At 41.2% G+C, this 19,937-nt stretch overlaps 2 protein-coding genes across 14 annotated transcripts in view; both read left to right on the top strand.

Annotated features, from left to right (window-relative positions):
* LOC100114017 (alpha-(1,6)-fucosyltransferase) overlaps positions 1 to 19,937 on the top strand; it is a 244,389-nt gene that overhangs the window by 10,798 nt on the left and 213,654 nt on the right. Inside the window, exon 1 of one of the 13 annotated variants that reach the window (XM_032602088.1) lies at positions 5,563 to 5,751. The exons of the other annotated variants lie outside the window; for them this stretch is intronic. The gene's annotated coding sequence lies outside the window, so the exon portion shown is untranslated. Of the gene's footprint in view, positions 1 to 5,562; positions 5,752 to 19,937 lie in introns of those variants that run through there. 13 annotated transcript variants of the gene reach the window in all.
* LOC116738687 lies at positions 1,656 to 4,061 on the top strand. The gene is made up of 2 exons (XM_032602098.1): positions 1,656 to 2,975; positions 3,037 to 4,061. The coding sequence occupies exons 1-2, from the start codon at positions 2,949 to 2,951 to the stop codon at positions 3,493 to 3,495; spliced, it is 486 nt and encodes a 161-aa protein (XP_032457989.1). The 5' UTR covers positions 1,656 to 2,948; the 3' UTR covers positions 3,496 to 4,061.

Below are 19,937 nucleotides of genomic sequence, written 5' to 3'. Positions count from 1 at the left end.
TTCACAGATATATTGTTTGTGTGCTCGATTCGACAACTGCGCAATCGCTAGCCTTGACAGGTCTTTTATCAACACATAGTGGAATTTAGGTAATAGCTCGATGTCGTCATCGTCCTCCACCTCTTCATCGTCGTCGTCGTCGTCGTCCTCGTCCACGTAGTAATCTTGCACGAAGAGAAGATTGACGTGTTTGATCTTCGACGCCGTCACGTAGCACGGAGACACTTCAAATTTCTCACCCCTCTTTTTGAGTATGTACAAGTTCACCGACATGTCGTTCTGCTTCTCGAACGGCTGTTGGACGTTCGCGGTGAACCACTCGTTCAAGTCAGTGGTCTGATAAATCGACGCACTCTTCATGTTGAAGTACTTGATGTCCTTCGTTTCCTCGTCATTCTTGACGATCACGTACTCGGCTGCCAGCACTGTATTCACTTTTACAGCATTGTGTTCACGGAGCGCGAGCTCGATCTTCGAGGCGAGGAGAGCTCTAGCGTCATCCATGAACGTGGATATGTCCAGATGTCTCATGTTCGTCATCACACCCGATCTGATACGACTCGCAAAAGCCGACTTCACTTCATTCCAAGCTACACTTGGCTGCTGGAGGCTTCCACCACGCTTGACACAACAGGTCATTCTGTGTCGCATGGTATGCAGGAGTGCCACTGTAGACTGGTACTTCTGTCTCTCTGGCACACTTAGCCCTGGTGTCTCCAAGAGGCGCTCGAAGGTAGCAATGTGATCGGGTACAATGACGTTGGTCCAGCGTTCCACGGATGCATCGTCGATGGCACCCTCAACCATAAGACTCAGTGCCTCCTGCATCATGGTGACGGCCTCCCTGCGGTTTTACTATTTATAAATAATAGAAAGTTATTTATAAATAGTAAAACCGTATTTAAAAATAGATGCATTGAAGCATTTTGAGCAATATTTTGAATTTAAAATATTAGACACGAAAATTTCAGGAGAGAATATCATAGTGATTTCATAATCAATAAATAAAGTGTCTTTTGATTATTACCAACTGACTCATTTATTTATAAAATTTAAAAAATCTTAACGCAAAATTACATATAAAGTTTTGACCCAAGATCTCACTTGAGATTTTTTAATAAGGATTGTTAAAATAGTATATTTTGATACAAGTACGCAAACTTGCTTCGTTCGGCCGGTAAACTTTCCACTCTTGTAGAATCAACGCGTCGCATGTGTATCGAACGTTATTTTTCGATACAGGGTGCGAAAATGTGCTCGAACGCACGCGGAGCTTCGAAAAGAGTTTGGACACATTTATTAATATTTACTAGGAGGGTACCCCCCATCCCTACTCGCTTCGCTCGCCAACCCCCACGTTCGTTGCAAATTGGTGTGCCAGTATCTTCGAGGATAACGTTTTTTTTTATAATAAAAAAAATTTTACCGCCGCCGGTTCAGAAATTTAAAAAGTAAAGCGAAGGTAATAAAAGCAAGCTATGCTATAAAACTGTTCAAGTTTTTATTTGGCTTACTTTAATAACAACAAATATATCCGCTGGACTGCCTATTATTCGCATTATAGCTATTGAATCAAGAAAACTTTGGTACATGTATCTAGGACTACCTATATAAATTGATGGCAAAACAAACAACCTTACCTAATCTTCCGTTATTTTCAAAATTTTTATTATTATTAAGCGCACTTTTTGTTATGTGATCAACAAGACCTTGATAACATTCTACACGTAATTTTGTCTGATATCATACAAAATTCAGTCTACAATATTCTATAATAATAATATACTGTTGAGTTAATCTTCCACAATATAAAATAGGATTTTGACATAGGCCCAAAAGCTAATCGATATGAATAAAATTGCAAAGGAGATACATTTTTATCATTGTTATGATTTTGTTTAAACATTGGATTTCATCCTATATCTCCGTAAGGAAACATTATAGATAAAATCGTAGGATCTATGTGAAAAGATAATTTATTCAAACTAGAAGTTGGACTTATTTCTATTGTGGGGGGGGGGGGGGTTCGGATAAACACAAAGATCATAATAATTAGGTTTATACGGGCGAAGGGGAGCGTAAAAGGGTTAAACACACTCGGACGCGCGCATTTAACTTTAGAAGCCGCTAGGAAAAATTAGGGGGAAAAATTTCTCAACCGGCGGCGGCGAATTTTTTTTTTTATAATATAGAGAGACAGTAGATAAGCTAGGCCGGTTCTGGAACACCTACCCACCGTCGGTAAGGTAGATCTCTAACCCAAGTTACCAACCGAACAGCTGACCCAACTTCCCGACAGAGCAGCTAACCCAACGAGATATAGAAAAAAAAACGAATCCTAACCTCAAAATCTGAAATTTTTTTTTCATTATTAGGTGGAGAGTGCGAAGTCGGATCCCCATTTATGGGGTGAATATTTCGTCCGTTTCGCACGAAAAGCTTTCCCTGCCGAGATATAGACAAAAAACGGATCCTAACCTCAAAAATTGATAATTTAATCAAAACTGATGACGTCAATCGACAGAGGAGGCCGAAACTCATCGATACCACTTATCACCTCCCCCTTAGCTATTACAGATAGCGAGATACAAAATGATGCTAAAAGATGAATGAAATTACGAAAGATGATTTTCAGATAACGGGTATACGAGACTGCTCGTCGAACTCGTAGTATCCTATATCGCGTATGCAGGTTCAAAACTGCTCGTTAAACTCGTAGTACCCAATATCCTGTATGCAGGTTCGGGACTGCTCGTCGTACTTGCAGCATCCAATATCGCTATGCAAGTTCTAGACTGATCCACTACTCACCCTATAAAAAGAAGTCGTAGAGCGGGGAACTGTCATTATTTGTCTAATTTGCCTGAGAGTAAGAGCTAAGAGAAATATTTTGTTCCTGTGGCCTACCTGACCATCTTGATGATCCTCGTCTGCAGAGGGCTAGGACGATGGAGCTACCTGTGCCACCATTTGCCGTACGTATCAATATGTTACATAGATTTTTGTCAATAATTAAATTTTGACATTTGTTCATAGTTAACACACGACGACGAAACCATGGCTATGACGAGTTCGGAGGAAGGCTTTCCTCTCTCGTGGTCTCCCCTGGCGCACAGCTCTGCTCTGTCTGACACGAGCTTAGTGGCGGCGGCTTCCCTTCTGGAGAAGGCCCTGCTGGTGGGAGACTCAGTCTCCCGCCTCCCATCGACGAAGAAGGAGGTACCGGGGAAGTGGGCTCTGCTGGAGCGCGACCTCTACCTCTCCAACAACAGCGATCTCGTGATGCAAGAGTTGGCGATGGTGTGTCAGCAGAGCGTACCGTCAAGTAACGACGAGGAGAAAGAAAATTCTCCCGTGCTCTCTCCGGTACCCTCTGCTGATAAGAAGCGTGCACCTCGTAAACGCTCCCCGGAAGGTCCCTGCGTACGCAAGGCCACCCGACCATCGCAGGTGGTTGGCGCCAAGCGCCGCAGATTAGATTTTAAGGACTTTTAATTGTATTTTTTTTAAATAAATAAAAAAAAAATCAAATGGAGAGGTAATTTTGATTGGCTGTACCTCACAGGTGAGAGCGATGGTAGGGGCTCTCATCACTTCCTTAAAAAAATGACCTTGAATCCGATAGTATGCTTTCACCACTTATGTAACTTTGTTACAGTTTTTATTATTGTAAAATAAAAGTGACGGGAGTCGGGCGCGAACCTCGAACCTCCGACTTGCAAGTCCGACACTCTACCATTTGAGTCACATCCGATGATGGATTTTTCTAATCGATCTCTTATAGTAATTAGACGCCTGTGACGTGGCCTCAAGTAACAACTTAAAAATTTTTTTTATTATTATATTAATAATGACCTTGAATCCTAGAGCTTGCTTTTACCAGTCAGAGATAGCGCGAACTAGTTTAATTTTTTTTTAGAGAGATGATGTGAGCCCCCACCTTCGCTCTCACCTGTGAGGTACTACCAAATTATCGTCATTAATGAGCCTCTTACCACGAGTGGTGAGAGGCGCATGCGCGACTTGTTTACCTCTGTTTATCTCTCTTTTTTTTAACTTTATTCAATCATATTTTGTACATCATTTTAATCGTTTCTGAGTGGTGACGAGGGGGCAAGACACTCGGTGCTCCATCCACAGTCGACCTCGTCAATACCTCGGTTGCTGAGCAGCCATTGTTTCATTATCTTAGCGTTGTGCACGGCACAGATCGGAACCCAGTTCGATGTATGATGCGAGCAGACGGTGTTGGTAATCGTGGCTTCCTGGAGCTTCTGCAGTGAAGGTCATCCTACTTCTTCCAGATCGTAGATGTTGTACGTCATCGTCACTCCCATCAACCACTTCTTCTTCTCTCGGCCCTTGACGTAGACCTTGCTCGCATCTCGCAGCACGTTCTGGATTGTGGTGGCGACCTCGTCATAGCAGATGTCACCCGAGATCCAGGGTATCCCGTGGTAGTTGTACTCCAACCATCGATTCTCGCTCTTGTACTTGGCAGGTAAGTAGTCCCAGCTAGATGGTGGCTGGAAGAGGTAGACAGACGGTAGAAAGTCTTCCTGGAGAGGGACCACGGCCACCTCCTTGAATACAAAGTCGTTCACCGGCCTCTTGAAGCCTTGTACGTCTACTACAAACTCCATCTCGATGGCAACTGATTCACTGGGCAGCTCTCACCACTTTTATACCCTTCTCTGAGGCTTACCCCACCACGTCTGCTATGGCGAGTCGATGCATGTTCGATCGATCGGCAGAACTTGCTGAGACCCTGCGAGTCCATGCAGGTCCTGGAGAAGATGTACTAACCTATAGATCTCTGCGAGCGTCGATCATAATGTCTTTCAAGCCGATGCTGGTTTGCCAATATCTGTTCGAACGTGTAGCACTTTTAGGTGTATATAAGGAGTCAGGGGTCCGAGATTTCTTCAGTATCAAAATGTTTTTCGAGGAGTGAACAACTCTTCGGAAGACCTAGAGGAAAAACAGCCTACCAAGAAGACACTCTTCAGGGTCACCATGGCTTCTGTGGAGGACTGCAGGGTTCAATCCGTGACTACGTGGTTGGTGTTTAGTTTAGAGTTGTAATTTTTATTGCTGAATACGCAGTTTAGGCAGGTATACGTGGACGTTAAATCTTTGTTGCATTTGGATGTCTTATGAGGTTCTGCACATTTCAAACACATGCTATCATTATGGCATTTTCCATCACTGTCCCTAAATTTACAACAGTTAAAGCATGGTCTTATATATATTATGCCATACTCTTTGCAATTTCGATAGCCTGAAAACATTTTGTTTTTGTTTTCCTTTATATACTGATATATTTCAGAGGGGTCTGCTATTATTGCTATTTGTGTTTGCTCTTTGATTTTCGTACACATAGTTCTCGTATTTAGGCTTAAAAACTAGCCATAAAAATAGCTTAAAATTTTTACAGCATGTAGATATTATTGTTTTTAAATGTCAGGAATTTTTTCAAAACATTTGACAATTTAGTTTTAAGAATATGAATTATTTTTTATAAAATCACCCTTTCATCATAGCAATTAAACGGAATTTCAGAAATACTATTGTCAAATTTATTGTATGGATTATATCATTAAAAGACAGGAAGAAATATTTTTTCAAAAATCGAAAAATGGCCAGAAAATTGTCAGAATCATAACAATTATTTTTCCCGAATTCAGAATCAGAAAAAATATATGACAAATTTTATTACGATCGGCTACGTTGTTCCAGAATTGTGACAGTGTATGTACAGTAAAAATTGAATTGAGCTAAATCCTGCATTTTGATATTACTTAATATTGCATTTACATTTGTTTGTTTATTATGTTAATATCAATATGTCGAAGATATATGATAATTATTCACTTTTTATCATTTACAGAATGCCTCAAGATGGATTCTACAACAGAAAATACATGTAATATTTTATAATTAATAATCATTATATTATGGAAATTCAGAAGTCAAATAAAAATATTCATTCACGACTTATTTGAAATAGTTACTTAATTTGTTTTGAAAAGCGGGACTAAAGTAATTTTCAATTCCCTTATAAATTGTATCACCTTTTACAATAAAAGTGTAAATTAATGGGAAAGAATCATTTTGCAAATTTATGACGAAGGTCGTGGAAATAAGTTTTGTAATTTCGTTTATTTGATATCATCTAAAAGTTATTTACAATGACAAAAAGTAGTTCACTGGTTATATTAATGTGAATCGCGTAAATGAAATGTTAATCTACTGATAATGTTTGAGGTCGTGGAAATTTGGTTTTATCGCCCCTTTATTCGATATAATCTCAACATTATATCGGATGTCTTAGTATAGTGAAAAATCTCATTTTAATAGATGGAGGTCACATGCTAACTATAGTAGTTTACTAATCCTGATCTAGGTCGTGAAAGTTAGGTCTGGTTCCTCGTTTATTGTATGTTAACAAAAAATCATATTCTGTCCTCAAAAATTGCTGAATAGTTCCTTATATGAGGATTTTTTACACGCAACGATTTTTTACCAATGATGACGGAGGTAGTGGAAATTAGTTTTGGAATTACGTCTATTTGATATTATCTAAAAGTTATCTACCATGACAAAAAGTAGTTAAATAGTTATATTTGTGTCAATCGCTTTAATGGAATGTTAATCTACCAATATTGTTCAAGGTCGTAGAAATGCGGTCTTATCGCCCCTTTATTCGATATAATCTCAAAATTATATCAGCTGCTTTAAAATAGTACAAAATCTCATTTTTAATAATCAAAAAGTCATATTCTGTCCCCCAAAGTTGCTTATATTTCCCTTATAGTTCCCTTATAGTTCCCTAATAGTTTCCCTAAAAGTTCCCTATATGAGTATCGTGTACATGCAATGATTTTTTACCAATGATGACACAAATTGTGGAAATAAGTTTTGGAATCTCGTTTTTTTTTATATCATCTGAAAATTATATCCATTGACAAAAAGTAGTTAAATAGTTATATTCATGTGAATCGCTTAGACGTTTTTAAGTAGTTTAAAATGAGTACCAGAAATCTTGCAATAACATTTCTGGACCTCTCAAAAATAAATTACTTAGTTTTTCTGGTCTTTCAGAAATCATATTGTGATATTTCTGGCTATTCCAGAAAATTGATAATTCACTTTCTGGTTGACCAGAAACCTGCAAAAAGACCATAAACCTGCAGTGCATACTAAAAATCGGACTAGAAACCTGCATCTTACACACACACACACACACACACACACACACATATATATATATATATGCTCAGTGATGGCTTAGAATATAGTATAATAAACATATATAATCAAAGTACAGGTATTTAATGGAAGCAAGTGTGAAAAGTTTATTGTTTTAAGAATTCAGTCTAGGGGTAGTGAAGAAATGTCAGTTTCTACCTTTATTGGTCTACGAAAATATGTCTAAAGATCATGAAGAATATAGTATATTTAATATACATAGTGAATTTGACTGAAAAAATTTGTTCGAGCAAGTATGATGTGTAATATTAGGTCACTTCTTATGAACATCAGGTCTTGCGCACGGACGCTAAGTTATTTTTTGTGAATGAGGCTTTGCTACTAGAAAATCTTTTTTTCAATTGGGTATTTAGAATTTTTAAATATTGTGAATTTCTTCAAAATTAAATTTTCTACAAAATAGCTAGAGTATTTTATGATAAAACCATTTTGTAAAAAAGGCTCAGAAAGAATTGAAAAAAAAAAACACATTTTGGTCAAATTCATCAGGCGTTCGCCCTGGTTATAAGACGTTTCTTCGAAACTTTTTATACGGGGCAAGCGCCTAAAAACCAATACATTAATTGCTTCTAATTTTTTGGAATAGTACTTACAGCTTCTAATGCATCTGGACCAAATTTTGAAAATGTTCTATGGTAGGAATTTATATTTTTATCATATGTACTTGTTTATGCCATTTAATGATTTCTTATTTATAAAATATATCACGTTTTAAGGAATAAATGCAAAAAAAATCCAGACGGACATTTTTCAAGAGCTTTTATTGCTAAAAACTTATTGAAATTTCTTTTCCGATGACCCGAACGATTCGGTTGAAAGTAAATTCTTATGGAAAATAGATTTATTTTTATGAGTTTTGGACGGCTTTTACAAAATCTACAAAATATTAAATTTTAATATAGTGTAGATAGAAATTTTGTTTTGTAGTTTTTTAACTTGGTCTCGACTATTTCTATATGCTTCACCCCAAGCGATGATATTATAGCTACTTATGCTGAGGTAAAAAGCATAATATATCATTCTGAGTGTCTCAGTAGGCATGGATTTAGAAATTTTGTGAAAAATATTTGCGATGTATTTTGTTTACTTCTATATATGTTTCATGTAGTTGCCTCAATATAGGTTGCTATTGTTTATCAAAAACAATTCCTAGATATTTAAATTGTCTACCCTAGTTATATCTTTATCTAGACTTTAGATGTTTATTTGAGCTGGCACACTTCCAATACTGCTCCCAATAGTCATACAAACAGTTTTTTCTACGTTTCATGATAACTTGTATATTCAGCCACTCCGCTATCACACTTAAAAAATTGTTCATGGTAACCTGGGCTTCTATCCAATCATTACTGTTGTAATTTTATATGAATATAAAGATCAATCAATAGCTCAAGATATTCAATTATTCGCGCCACTTGAAATACAGACTTATCTTGTAATGCGTGTTCGCCGATTCTGTATGGCGTAGTGAGCCGATAGTTATAAAAACGCTTTTCTTGGAACTACTTGCTCACAGCTTTGCTTCGTTTCTTAAGGCTTTCGTGTAATAATTGAATAAATATACAAGCTCATATTTAATCTGAGTTACTTTATTTTCCCTGCGATTGCATCAGGTTATGGGCCTAGATGCTCAACGAAATTCTGAACATGTTTTTCGTCGCTAAGAGAGCGTAAGTACGCAGTAATCGACTTGGTAAGTGACTAAATAAGTTTTGGAGCAGTCACGCAACTATATAGTAAAAAACAGAATAGAGCAGCGTTCAGGCAGCAGTTTTTTGCTACCTGTCGAGAAGCTAGTTGGAAGGTAGGATTATCAGTCCTGGGCAATAGCCATGCAAGCCTACCCGGACGTAGTGGACCTTTGGGATACTATTGAGGCACCCGCTCGTGGAGCCATATCAATGGACGTTAAGAAGAATGCTAAAGCGCAAGGATACATAATACTCGCAGTGGAACCCGAAATATACTTCTACATCCGGGACAAAGCCACCGCCAAGGACGCCTGGGATTCGCTTAGCACAACGTTCGACGACAAGACCCTACTGAAAAAAATCAGATGACAATCAACTGATAATCAGCTGATAATCATGCCAAAACGTCAGCTGATTATCAGGTGATTTCGGTTCAGCATTTTTAATAAAGATGATAGTTATAAATATGCGTTTATGTGAGATAAAATGTTGATGATAATCAGGTGATAATCAGGTGAAAATCATTCAAAATTTGTAACCTTTATATTACATTTATATATTTATTATAAGTTGTTTAAAATAAGTAAAATTTATAAATTTCAAATAATGAGGGCCAGTACTGGTGTTACCATCAGGATGATAACACGAAAACTCTGGCTGTGAGCTCCAATATTTTTGTTTTTCAATAATTTAATTTAAACAAATTTTTTTTTAATTGTTAATAAATAAAAATTTTGGAGCTCACAGCCAGAGGTGGCGAAAGATCACTGCTACCTCTTACGCATGCGTAAGTTAAACACAAAGGGCCGCGATCAATCGTTGCCGTTCTCAGCGAGCCTGCTCCAATAAGAGCCCTCAGTTGGCTGAATGCTTCGTGGATTGACTGCGTGCAATGCTCTGCCTGCGGTATGTCTACCTGGCGGGCGAGCGTAGAACTAGTGCCACGGTATGTGCTCGTTCGTGCGCTCGCTGCTTATCGGTCGGATTTGTAATCGCTAGTGCGGTATACGCTCGCGTATATCGTCAAAATACTTCGAATATTTACATGCTGGATAATATCTTTTTTATTATTTTTAACTTTATTCAAATTCTCAATTTTGCTGCATGTCCTTTCTTTTTGCATTGATTCATTTGGAAACCTATCTAAATAATCAAAACTATTCATAATACCTATTTCTCAATTTTTGTTTTTATCGTTTATGTTAACTGGTGTCGTTGCAGAGGATTCTTGAGTGTTATTTTCCAGTTGCTGAGTTTCATTATCTGCAGCATTCTTACCATCTATAGGTACTTAAAGTCTGTTTGCTAATTCCATGTTGCGATATAACGATTTAGTTGCAGCTAAAATTGATATAGTCAAGTAATCGACGGAGTTGATATATCTATCAATTTTCTTTTTCAAGATGCTGCACAAGTTGAAGTAATAGGTGTAATGTTTTGTGTCCAGATTTGATTTATATCTCATATTACTATAGTGACAGTTTAGGCATTCCTGCATTTCTTAACATTATATCTAAATCTACCGCACTTAATATATGCTGTAACGAGGTGCGTGCGACGCTGTGTCTCCCAACACAGGTGCGCAACACCTAGAGCCTCGCATGCACTAGGATTTTTCTAAACTTAGGATTTGACCGCGATCATCACGTTTGGGAGAACGCTAGGGAGAGGGGAAAATGATCACACACAATGGTTAAGTTTTATTGCACATGTATTTCGCCCAGCCCTTCCCCACAAAACGGTGGCTGTAGTGCCTCCCGCGCACAGTTTAGCCACGCAGGGCTTACGCTGTGACGCTCAAACACGAGCCACGCTCGTGCAGCAGACGGCGGGCCACAGGCCCAGGTCCAGTCCGCTGACGGCTGTCTCTCTCTCTCTCTCTCTCTCTCTCTTTCTCTCTCTCTCTCTCTCTCTCTCTCTCTCCCTCTCTCTCTCTCTCTCTCTCTCTCTCTCTCTCTCTCTCTCTCTCTCTCGCCGAGAGGATAATGGGCTGGGCAGCACTAAACAGACTTAAGCTGAATGTTAGTAAGACTAAGGCGATCGTCCTGGGCTCACCCTACTATATCAATGCTCTACCTTCTACTGCTAACACCTATATAAATATAGGGGGGGCCCAGGTCAACTTTGAATCATCTGTGCGCAACCTGGGGCTGGTGCTTGACTCAAAACTTACGTGGAAAGAGCACGTTACACAAACTTGTAAACGTGCTCACTCTTTAATGTATCGGCTATATTTCTTTCGGAAGAGCACTTGGTGCATTTGGTGCAAGCACTCCTATTTCCCCTCATCGCCTACTGCTCACTTGTTTACTGCGACCTGACTCAAGAGCTTGACTTAAAACTGCAGAGGCTTGTCAATACGGGAATCCGATACATCTATGGTGTAAAGAGGGACGAGCACATCTCCCCTTACAGGCGTGAGTTGCAATGGCTCACCACCGCCGGACGTAGGAAGTACTTCATGGCCTGTTTTCTTAGAAAAATTTTCAACACCTCAATACCAGCTTATCTACTAGCCTATTTTGACTTCCACGTCGCACTCAGGCCTGTCAGGGGCGAGGTGACTCCACTGGACATCCCGTCCTTCAAGACGGAGACGCTGAGGAATTCATTTTTCATCAGCGCCTCCTACCTCTGGAACAGCCTTCCATCTCAACTTCGCGACACACTATCCATATCACACTTCAAACAAGCAGCTAAAAATTATTTCTTTAATTTGGAAAACACATAAACATCGCACAAACATACATACATTCTCTTTCATCTCATGTCATCTCTCAACATCACACACACCTTATACTATATACCCTTACACAAATTTTATTTATTCCTTTATCATAATACACTATATTTGTTATATGTACAACAAAATGTACAAAAATAAAGAGCAATTAATCTAATCTAATATCTCTCTCTCTCTCTCTCTCTCTCTCTCTCTCTCTCTCTCTCGCGTCTGCTCGTTAGCCCCCAAGCCGTAGCCTGTAGCGTCACGTGGTACGCGCTCGCGGCCTCGCTCGCACACGTACGCGCTCGACTCGGCTCTCGCCGGTCGCCGCGCGGCCAGTGTGATCTCTCTCTCTCTCTCTCTCTCTCTCTATCTCTCGTGCGCGCGCGCGGGCTATGCCTCCCGCTTGTGGCAAGCCCGACCTGCTGCAGCCGCGCAGCTATAGGGTTTTCACTCGCGCTGTCTCTATCTCACGCACACGCGTCTCCTCGCACTGCTCTCTCTCTCTCTCTCTCTCTCTCTCTCTCTCTCTCTCTCTCTCTCTCTCTCTCGCGTGCGCTGGCCAGACGCCTCGCGCAGAAGACGTCTTGGTGTGCGCCCGCACCACACTCGCCTCACTCTCGGATCTCTCTCTCTTTCTCTTTCTCTCTCTCTCTCTCTCTTTCTCTCTCTTTCTCTCTCTCTCTCTCTCTCTCTCTCTCTCTCTCTCTCTCTCTCTCTCTCTCTGTAAGTATAGATAGACGTGCTTTACATCGCTCTCCCTAAAGCTTGGATTTGTCTGCCTTTATTTGCCTCCGGGCGTTATTTTTACAGACCCTTGCATGCGCTTTTTTGCAAGCTTCCGAGTGTGCCATTATTTATTGGCCTGGGATCGGTGCTTGCGGAGAAAACTCGATCTGAATATTCACATCAGCAAGGTAGCAGAGAGTGAGACTCTTGCGGCCATCTTCGCTTCACTCGACATTTTCTTCCTGGACTTGGCTTTTTCTTCCTGGACTGACTGCTATTGTGCTGGCGACCAGGATTATTGGATGCTCTTCCTGTCCCAGCTTCGTCCAGTGACCCTGCCTACCCAGTCTCAAGTTTGTGTGTGGTGAAGTGACTTTAAATTAACTTTGCGCAAAATACATGCTGACCCGATATCAGCTGAGGTGCTTAGTGTAATTATAGTGTATATAGTTGTTTAATTATTAGAAATTTAATATTTTTCATTTTTATTGTGCGTTAAATTGATGTGGTTGTGGTAGTTGTCAGATAATTAGCGCCGGCAGTGTGAGGAATTAGTGCGTAGCGAATTTAAGTGGCTTTGTAGGTTAGGTTTGTTCGACCACGTGGCGATCGAGTTTCGTTATATTTCGTTTTTGTTCTTGCGCAGCTCCATAGATTGTGTTTGTAGGTCGTGTTGGTGTTAGGAAAAATTCTACTTTCTTGCAAAAGTGCTGTAAAAGCTTTTTTCGCAATTTTTTTGCGTTGCCTGTCGTAGATTGTTACAACACCATATTGGCTATTACTTGACAAGTTATAAATTTTCTGCTAGATGCCAAGGTGTAGGAGATGTAGTAACGGTGTCGTAAACAAGCGTATCACGTGCCTTACATGTAAATTGGTATTTCACGAGAAGTGCTTAGCTAGATTTGCGTTTTCTAAAGTTTGTAAACCGTGTTGTCTTGCGACATACAACACGTTTGTGGATACATCTACTGTAAATCATCTGAATCCACCTAGCCTTAAGGAGCGTGAGAATTTATTCAATCTAGGTCGCGATTTACATTCTGAATCCGTGCTTAATATCAGCTCGATTAGCACCAGCTCGGTCTTATCAGTGAGAGACGGTGTTGGGCAGCCTCACGCTGCAACGAGTCTAGATCTTCCGTCAAACTCTACATCTTCCGCCATGGCTACATTGCCACGTGACTGGGCTATGATGTCGCTTGATGATAAACTAGCATCAGTCTTCAATCTCGTTGGCACGGTCCGCTCGACTACTGACATCCTCGTTACCAAAGTTGATGCCCTGGCTGTTAAGGTTGATGATCAGGGTAAACGCATTGAATTACTAGAATTCGAGAACGATTCTCTGCGATCTGAGGTAGCTAGCTTGAAGGAACGGTACTCTCGAGGCACAGCGAAGCCTGAACTTAAGGTAGTCGGTATACCGGCATCATGTCAACTGCCACCTTCTCAGATCACCGAATACTTGTTCGTTAAGCTAGGTCTAACTCCAGCGGATCTCAACGATATTTTTGATATTAGGGAACTACAACATAGGCAGGGATCAGGGTCGTCCCAAAATACTGGCCACAAATCGTTGGTCATCGAGTTTAAATCACTCTGCGTACGTAACAAGGTCCTAAAAACGAAGCGTTCGTATGGAATCCTAAAAATGTGCGATATTGTTCAAAACGGTAGTAGCGATATTATCAACATGTACGAGATGTTATCACCGTTTGCTCATGGTTTACGAATGGCTGCGAAGACACGTGCTCGTGAGAGAGGGTACAAACACGTGTGGGTTCATGATGATAAGGTTCTAGTACGTAAGGATGATAACTCGGCGATTTTAAACATTGTAACCATGAACGATATTGAGAGCATACAATGACGTTTTACCGTAGATTCGAACCGGGTTGATGTTGTACCTTCAAATTGTGTTAGTAGCCCAGCAGAGCAATTTTGTCAAACTCTACGTATTGCACACATCAACGCAAATTCCATAAAAGCACATTTAGTTGAGATTGAAGCTTTTTTATTTCTTAAACGTATTGACATTCTTTGTATTTCTGAGTCGTGGCTAACACCTACTCATGATTCCTCCGTTTTTTATATCAAGGGCTACAACCTTATTCGTAACGATAGAGGGTTGAAGAGAGATACATCTGGTTCGAGTCTACGAGACTATATTCAAGGAGGTGGCGTCGCATGTTACATTCGAGATGATCTACGTTTCACGGTTGTCGATGCCCCGCAGATCAGCCATATTAACGATACTGAGTATCTATTAGTTAGTATTAATTCTGTAAATAAATTATTATTAGGTATAATATATAGACGGCCAAAAGGGAGAACCTTGAATGATTTCTTTTCTACTGTGCAAGGATTCTCTCACTCGTACAGTAGTATTGTATTAGCAGGTGATTTGAACTCTAATCTGCTTGTTGACGATTACTATAGCTCTAACCTAAAACGGCTGGTTTTTGAGCAGTCCATGCACATTGTTCCCTTTGGCGCAACGCATCACTGTGAGAACTCACACTCTTGGCTTGACACTTTTATTGTGGATTCACTTGATAGGGTGATCACATTTGAAAAATCTCTTGCCCCGTTTATTAACGGTCATGACTCTCTTTTTATTGAGTATGAGTTTGACACTCCTAAAAAGCGTGATTTGGAAATTGTCTCAAGAGATTTTCGAAAATTTTCTCCAAAGCAATTCGCAAGCGAATTGCTGGCTAGCCTTACAATTCCCGAGGCTGCTCATGCTGATGTGAATGAGGCTTTGGATCTCTTCCAATCTACATCAGTAAAGCTATTTGACTTATACGCACCGTTCACCACTCGTAAAGTGCGTAAACAGCCATCACCGTGGATCACCAAGAACATAAAAGATAAATGTAAGGAACGTGATCATGAATTTAAGCGGGCAGTACGTTCGGGAGACAGCCGTGTGTTTCGACACTACAGAAAATTAGACAGTAATGTGAAGAGTGAAATTAAAGAGGCTAGGGATTCTTACATCATTCAAAACTGCTCAGACGTATCTAAAACTTGGAGCATATTGCGTAAATTTGACCTGGTTGGTAATGTTCTCAAATCTCCACTTCACTTCTTCTCGAAGGATGAGTTAATAGATTATTACTCTTCGGTCACCACTATCAATCCCCCATGTTCTATTGATACACTCAGGGTTATTACTGATTCCGTCGACTTGGAGGTGGGTAAGTTTGAACTCTCCTTACTTCAACCTCTTGAAGTTTATCAGGCAATGCTAAAATGCCTTTCTAAGTCAAAAAGCCGCAGCTGTGATGGTCTTTCCTTGACTTATTTTGAAACAGTTCTAGCTAATATAACTCCATTTCTTACTGATCTATTTAATCGATCAATCACATCAGGTATCTATCCAGAGCTATGGAAAAAGTCACAAATTGTGCCCTTAAGTAAAGTCGCAAGCCCGAAATCGACTACTGAAACAAGACCCGTAGCGAATCTGGCCCATTTTGCTAAAGTCTTCGACTCACTAATAACACAACAAACTATCGCATATCTTGAAAATGAGTCTATTATCTCCCCTCGCCAATCAGGCTTTAGAGCAGACCACAGTACTGAAACAGCTTTGCTGAGGATTGTTGAAGACATTCGACGAGGAGCCGATCGAGGATTGATGACCTTGCTGTTGCTTTTCGATTTCAGACGTGCCTTTGATTCCATAAATCACGTACTACTATTACAAACAATGCGTGATATAAATTTTTCAGCTAATGCTAACGTGGTTTCATTCATACATAACTGGTCGTTCCCAAGCAGTAGTTGATTTAGATGGCACAACTTCAGCTTTTAAAATGAATACCTCTGGTGTTCCTTAAGGGTCGTCTCCTGGGCCTATAATATTTCTTATTTTTATAAATCTTATCACCTCACTTTTACGCCACTGTAATTCAACGTGTATGCTTTTTGCGGACGATCTACAAATCTACATCCAGTGCCACCCTTCTGACTTCGAGTCGACAGTTTGTAAGTTGAACGAAGATGTGAACGCTGTTGTCTCTTGGTCGAGAGACAAGGGACTGATGCTTAACATCGCTAAGACAAAAGCAATCTTGTTAGGTTCGGTATAACATCACATGCGATTGAAGAAGGATCTGATTCCACCTATTGTGGTTGACGGTTGTGTGATACCTTTGTCTGATACAGTCAAAAACTTAGGCGTTTACTTCTCAACTACTCTCACATGGAATGCGCATATTAGTCAGGTATGTGCGAATGCTCACTTTGTTTTGTATCGCCTTCGATTTAAGTGTTATAATTTATCATATGCTCTTAAAGCTCAGCTAGTAAGCACTCTACTCATGCCAATTTTTAATTATGCGTGTCTTGTCTACTATGACTTACCGGATTATCTTGGAGTAAAACTTCAAAGGTTGTTTAATTCAGCAATACGCTTTATTTTTCTATTAAAGAAGGACTCTCTATTAGCACCCTACTTTGCTAGATTGAAATGGCTTTCCCTAACACGTAGGCGTGAGTATTTTTTAGGAGTAAAACTGTATAAAATTTTTACACGCCACAAACCGAAATACTTGGCAGAGTTATTTCCTAAAATCGCGGATGATACACGTAGATTGGCTCGTAATCAGTCATCGGCTTTCTCGATTCCAACACCGAGGACAGAACTGTATAAGAACGCTTTTTCTATCCAGAGCATGTATTTCTGGGGCGCTATTCCGTGAGCAATTAAACTATGTAACACCGTCGAAACTTTTAAAGTTCGTTTATACGAGTATCTATTAAGCCTCGAACAACATTACGTAGCATAAGTGTTTAGCGTTTAGTTAGCGTACACATTTGTATTACTACTTACGATTTTATCCATAATATTTGGTTTTTCTTGTAATTTCTCACCGTTATTTTTATTGTACTTTTCTGGTTCTAGTTGCGAACGAGAGAGAGCAAAATTACTCTTATAATCTGTATATTTTATGCTATAATCTTATACTATGTACATTCTTCGCCTTAACACCTGTATCTTTCTGTATGTACTTTGAGTTCGCCATACGGTCCTTGACCTTGGCGTTAATAAATATTATCAATCAATCAATCTCTCTAATACTTTCTTACTCGCTCTCTCCCTGGTGGACGTCCGTCGGTGCTCCCGCCGGCGCCTCCCTGACTCTCGTGGACCTGGTGACGGCTAGCTTCCTCGGCTCTCCCACGCCAAGGCTGCTGGTTGCTCTGGTCCTCTGGACGATGATGGCGGACTGGCTAGCTTCCTCGGCTCTCCCACGCCAAGGCTGCTGGTTGCTCTAGTCCTCCGGACGATGATGGCGGACTGGCTAGCTTCCTTCCTCTCGTGCGGATGGTTGCTGGCTCGTCCGGGCGTCGGCACTTGCTCGTGCCAACGCGCTGCACCTATCACTCTCTCACATTCTCGCACAACCTCGGGAGACTCTCCCAATTCTCCTCGTAACAGAGGAGGCCACGTATCTCTCTCGCACGTCGTCGTACTCTGTCAGAGTACAGTCGTGAGAGAACTCTCCGATTTCCCGCTCGTTCTCGCGCTCACTCTCCACTCGCGCTCGTCGGGCCCGCGCATCTTCCTCGCGCCTGATTGGCTGGCAGTCCGCGCGGATAGCGAGTCGCACATCGGCGCCCACTGATTGGCTCGCGACATGCGGAGGACCAATCAGCGCGCACGCCGTCGAGGCTCACTCTCGCGCCAACGATGCTCACTCTCGCGCTAACGTGGACGGCTAGCCGGCCCGTTCCTCGAACTCGAGGTCAGGCTGGCACCGACAACAACAATCCAACTCGCTTGTTTCTTCCGCGCACTCAGAGCTTGGCCGCATCGAACGAGATTCCTCGTATCGACGCGGCTGCGACGTTTGCAACGTCGCATGCGAAATCGGGTAGATTCGCGCATCGTTAAAACGCGACGTTGCGCAAGCGCGAGGCAAGATTCGGGGCCTCGCATATAAGTCGCGGTCCGTCGGACAGGGAGATAGCTTCCGGCCATAGGTGCGAAAGCGTCAGCTCTCGTGTGTGAGACTGACGGCATCGAGCGACGACCGATAGCGTGCGAGAGAGTGAGAGTGTGTGTGAGATCGCGAGAAGAAGACCTCCAAGTCAACTCCAGCGACACATTGATGTGACTCGGCGCACGTTTGTATAGAGAAAATATTGGCCGCACAATATATCATTATTTTATTTGATCTTAATCGGAATTGATTTATTTTCCCGGCTTGTTCTCTCCCGTTTTCAACGTCCTCATCGCGAATACCGCCGCCTCCGCGGGTGTTGCAACAAGCGGTTGCAAGGCAAAACTGAGAAGCCGGCTCCGCACAGGAGAGTGCGGAGAAGTAGCACACGTGCGAATACGACGTTCGCGAAGCAGCTCTAGCAGCGAGCTGCGTTGCAACGCGGGTAAATCACGGACGTTGAGAGAGTTTTCCGTCGCACCGAGAGATTGTGATCCAGTTGAATATCACCGAGTTTTCCCCCGAAAGCGAACCCCGTTACAATGGACAGATGCTTATTAAATCATAGGCTTTACAATGTTGACACACAACAAAAATATTGTTGCTATTTTCTCTCACGTGCTTGTAGATCTCAGCTAGAAGTTCCATTAGGACAGTACTCAAGTTGTTGTGCTTGTTCTTGTACATATGCAGGACTTGTCCTTTCCTTTCAAAGTTACTGAAATTCCTTGTGTTAATGTCATTCTCGATTTCCTTGGTTTCCATCTTTAAATAATTGTCAATACCCACTATTTTGATTTTTGAATTATTCAGTTCATTCCTTATGATGTTACATTCATCCACTAGTTTTTCTTTCAGTACTGTCTCAGGCAGTTTTAGGCCCCCTGTTGTTCGCGTTGTACATCAATGATATTGGCTTTTGCCTAGATTCATATGTGTCCCATCTAATCTATGCGGATGACCTGCAGATCTACAGCCAATGCCACCTCGAGGAGCTTGATTCCTGCTCTGTCAGGGTGAGTGCTAACGCCGAGAGGATAATGGGCTGGGCTGCATCAAATAGTCTTAAACTTAATGTCCTTAAGACTAAGGCAATCTTTCTGGGCTCCCCCTACTATATAAATGCTCTACCTACTACTGCTAACATTTATATAAATATAGGGGGAGCCCGGGTCGACTACGAATCATCGGTGCGCAATCTGGGTTTGGTGCTAGACTCCAAACTCACGTGGAAAGAGCACGTTACACAAGTTTGTAAACGTGCTCACTCTTTAATGTACCGTCTCTATTTTTTTAGTAAGAGCACTAACCTCAGGTTGCGCCAACACTTGGTGCAAGCACTCCTATTTTCCATCATCGATTACTGTTCACTGGCTTACTGTGACCTGACACAGGAACTTGACTTCAGGCTGCAGAGGCTTGTCAACACGGGGATCCGTTATATCTACGGTGTAAGGAGGGACGAGCACATCTCCCCTTATAGGCGTGAGTTGCAATAGCCTACCACCGCCGGACGTAGGAAATACTTCATGGCCTGTTTTCTAAGGAAAATGTTCAACA

This window comes from Nasonia vitripennis, assembly GCF_009193385.2.
Source record: "Nasonia vitripennis strain AsymCx chromosome 4 unlocalized genomic scaffold, Nvit_psr_1.1 chr4_random0010, whole genome shotgun sequence".
Lineage (NCBI taxonomy): Eukaryota > Metazoa > Arthropoda > Insecta > Hymenoptera > Pteromalidae > Nasonia > Nasonia vitripennis.
Note: the sequence above shows the minus strand (reverse complement) of the source record. Positions and strands in the feature narration are given on the sequence as shown.

What these genes read in the sequence shown, in the direction of transcription:
- LOC116738687 (XM_032602098.1), top strand. Translation starts at nt 2,949, where the DNA reads ATGGAGCTACCTGTGCCACCATTTGCC. An exon ending in TACCTGTGCCACCATTTGCC is followed by an intron (nt 2,976 to 3,036) that starts GTACGTATCAAT and finishes ATTTGTTCATAG; the next exon opens with TTAACACACGACGACGAAAC.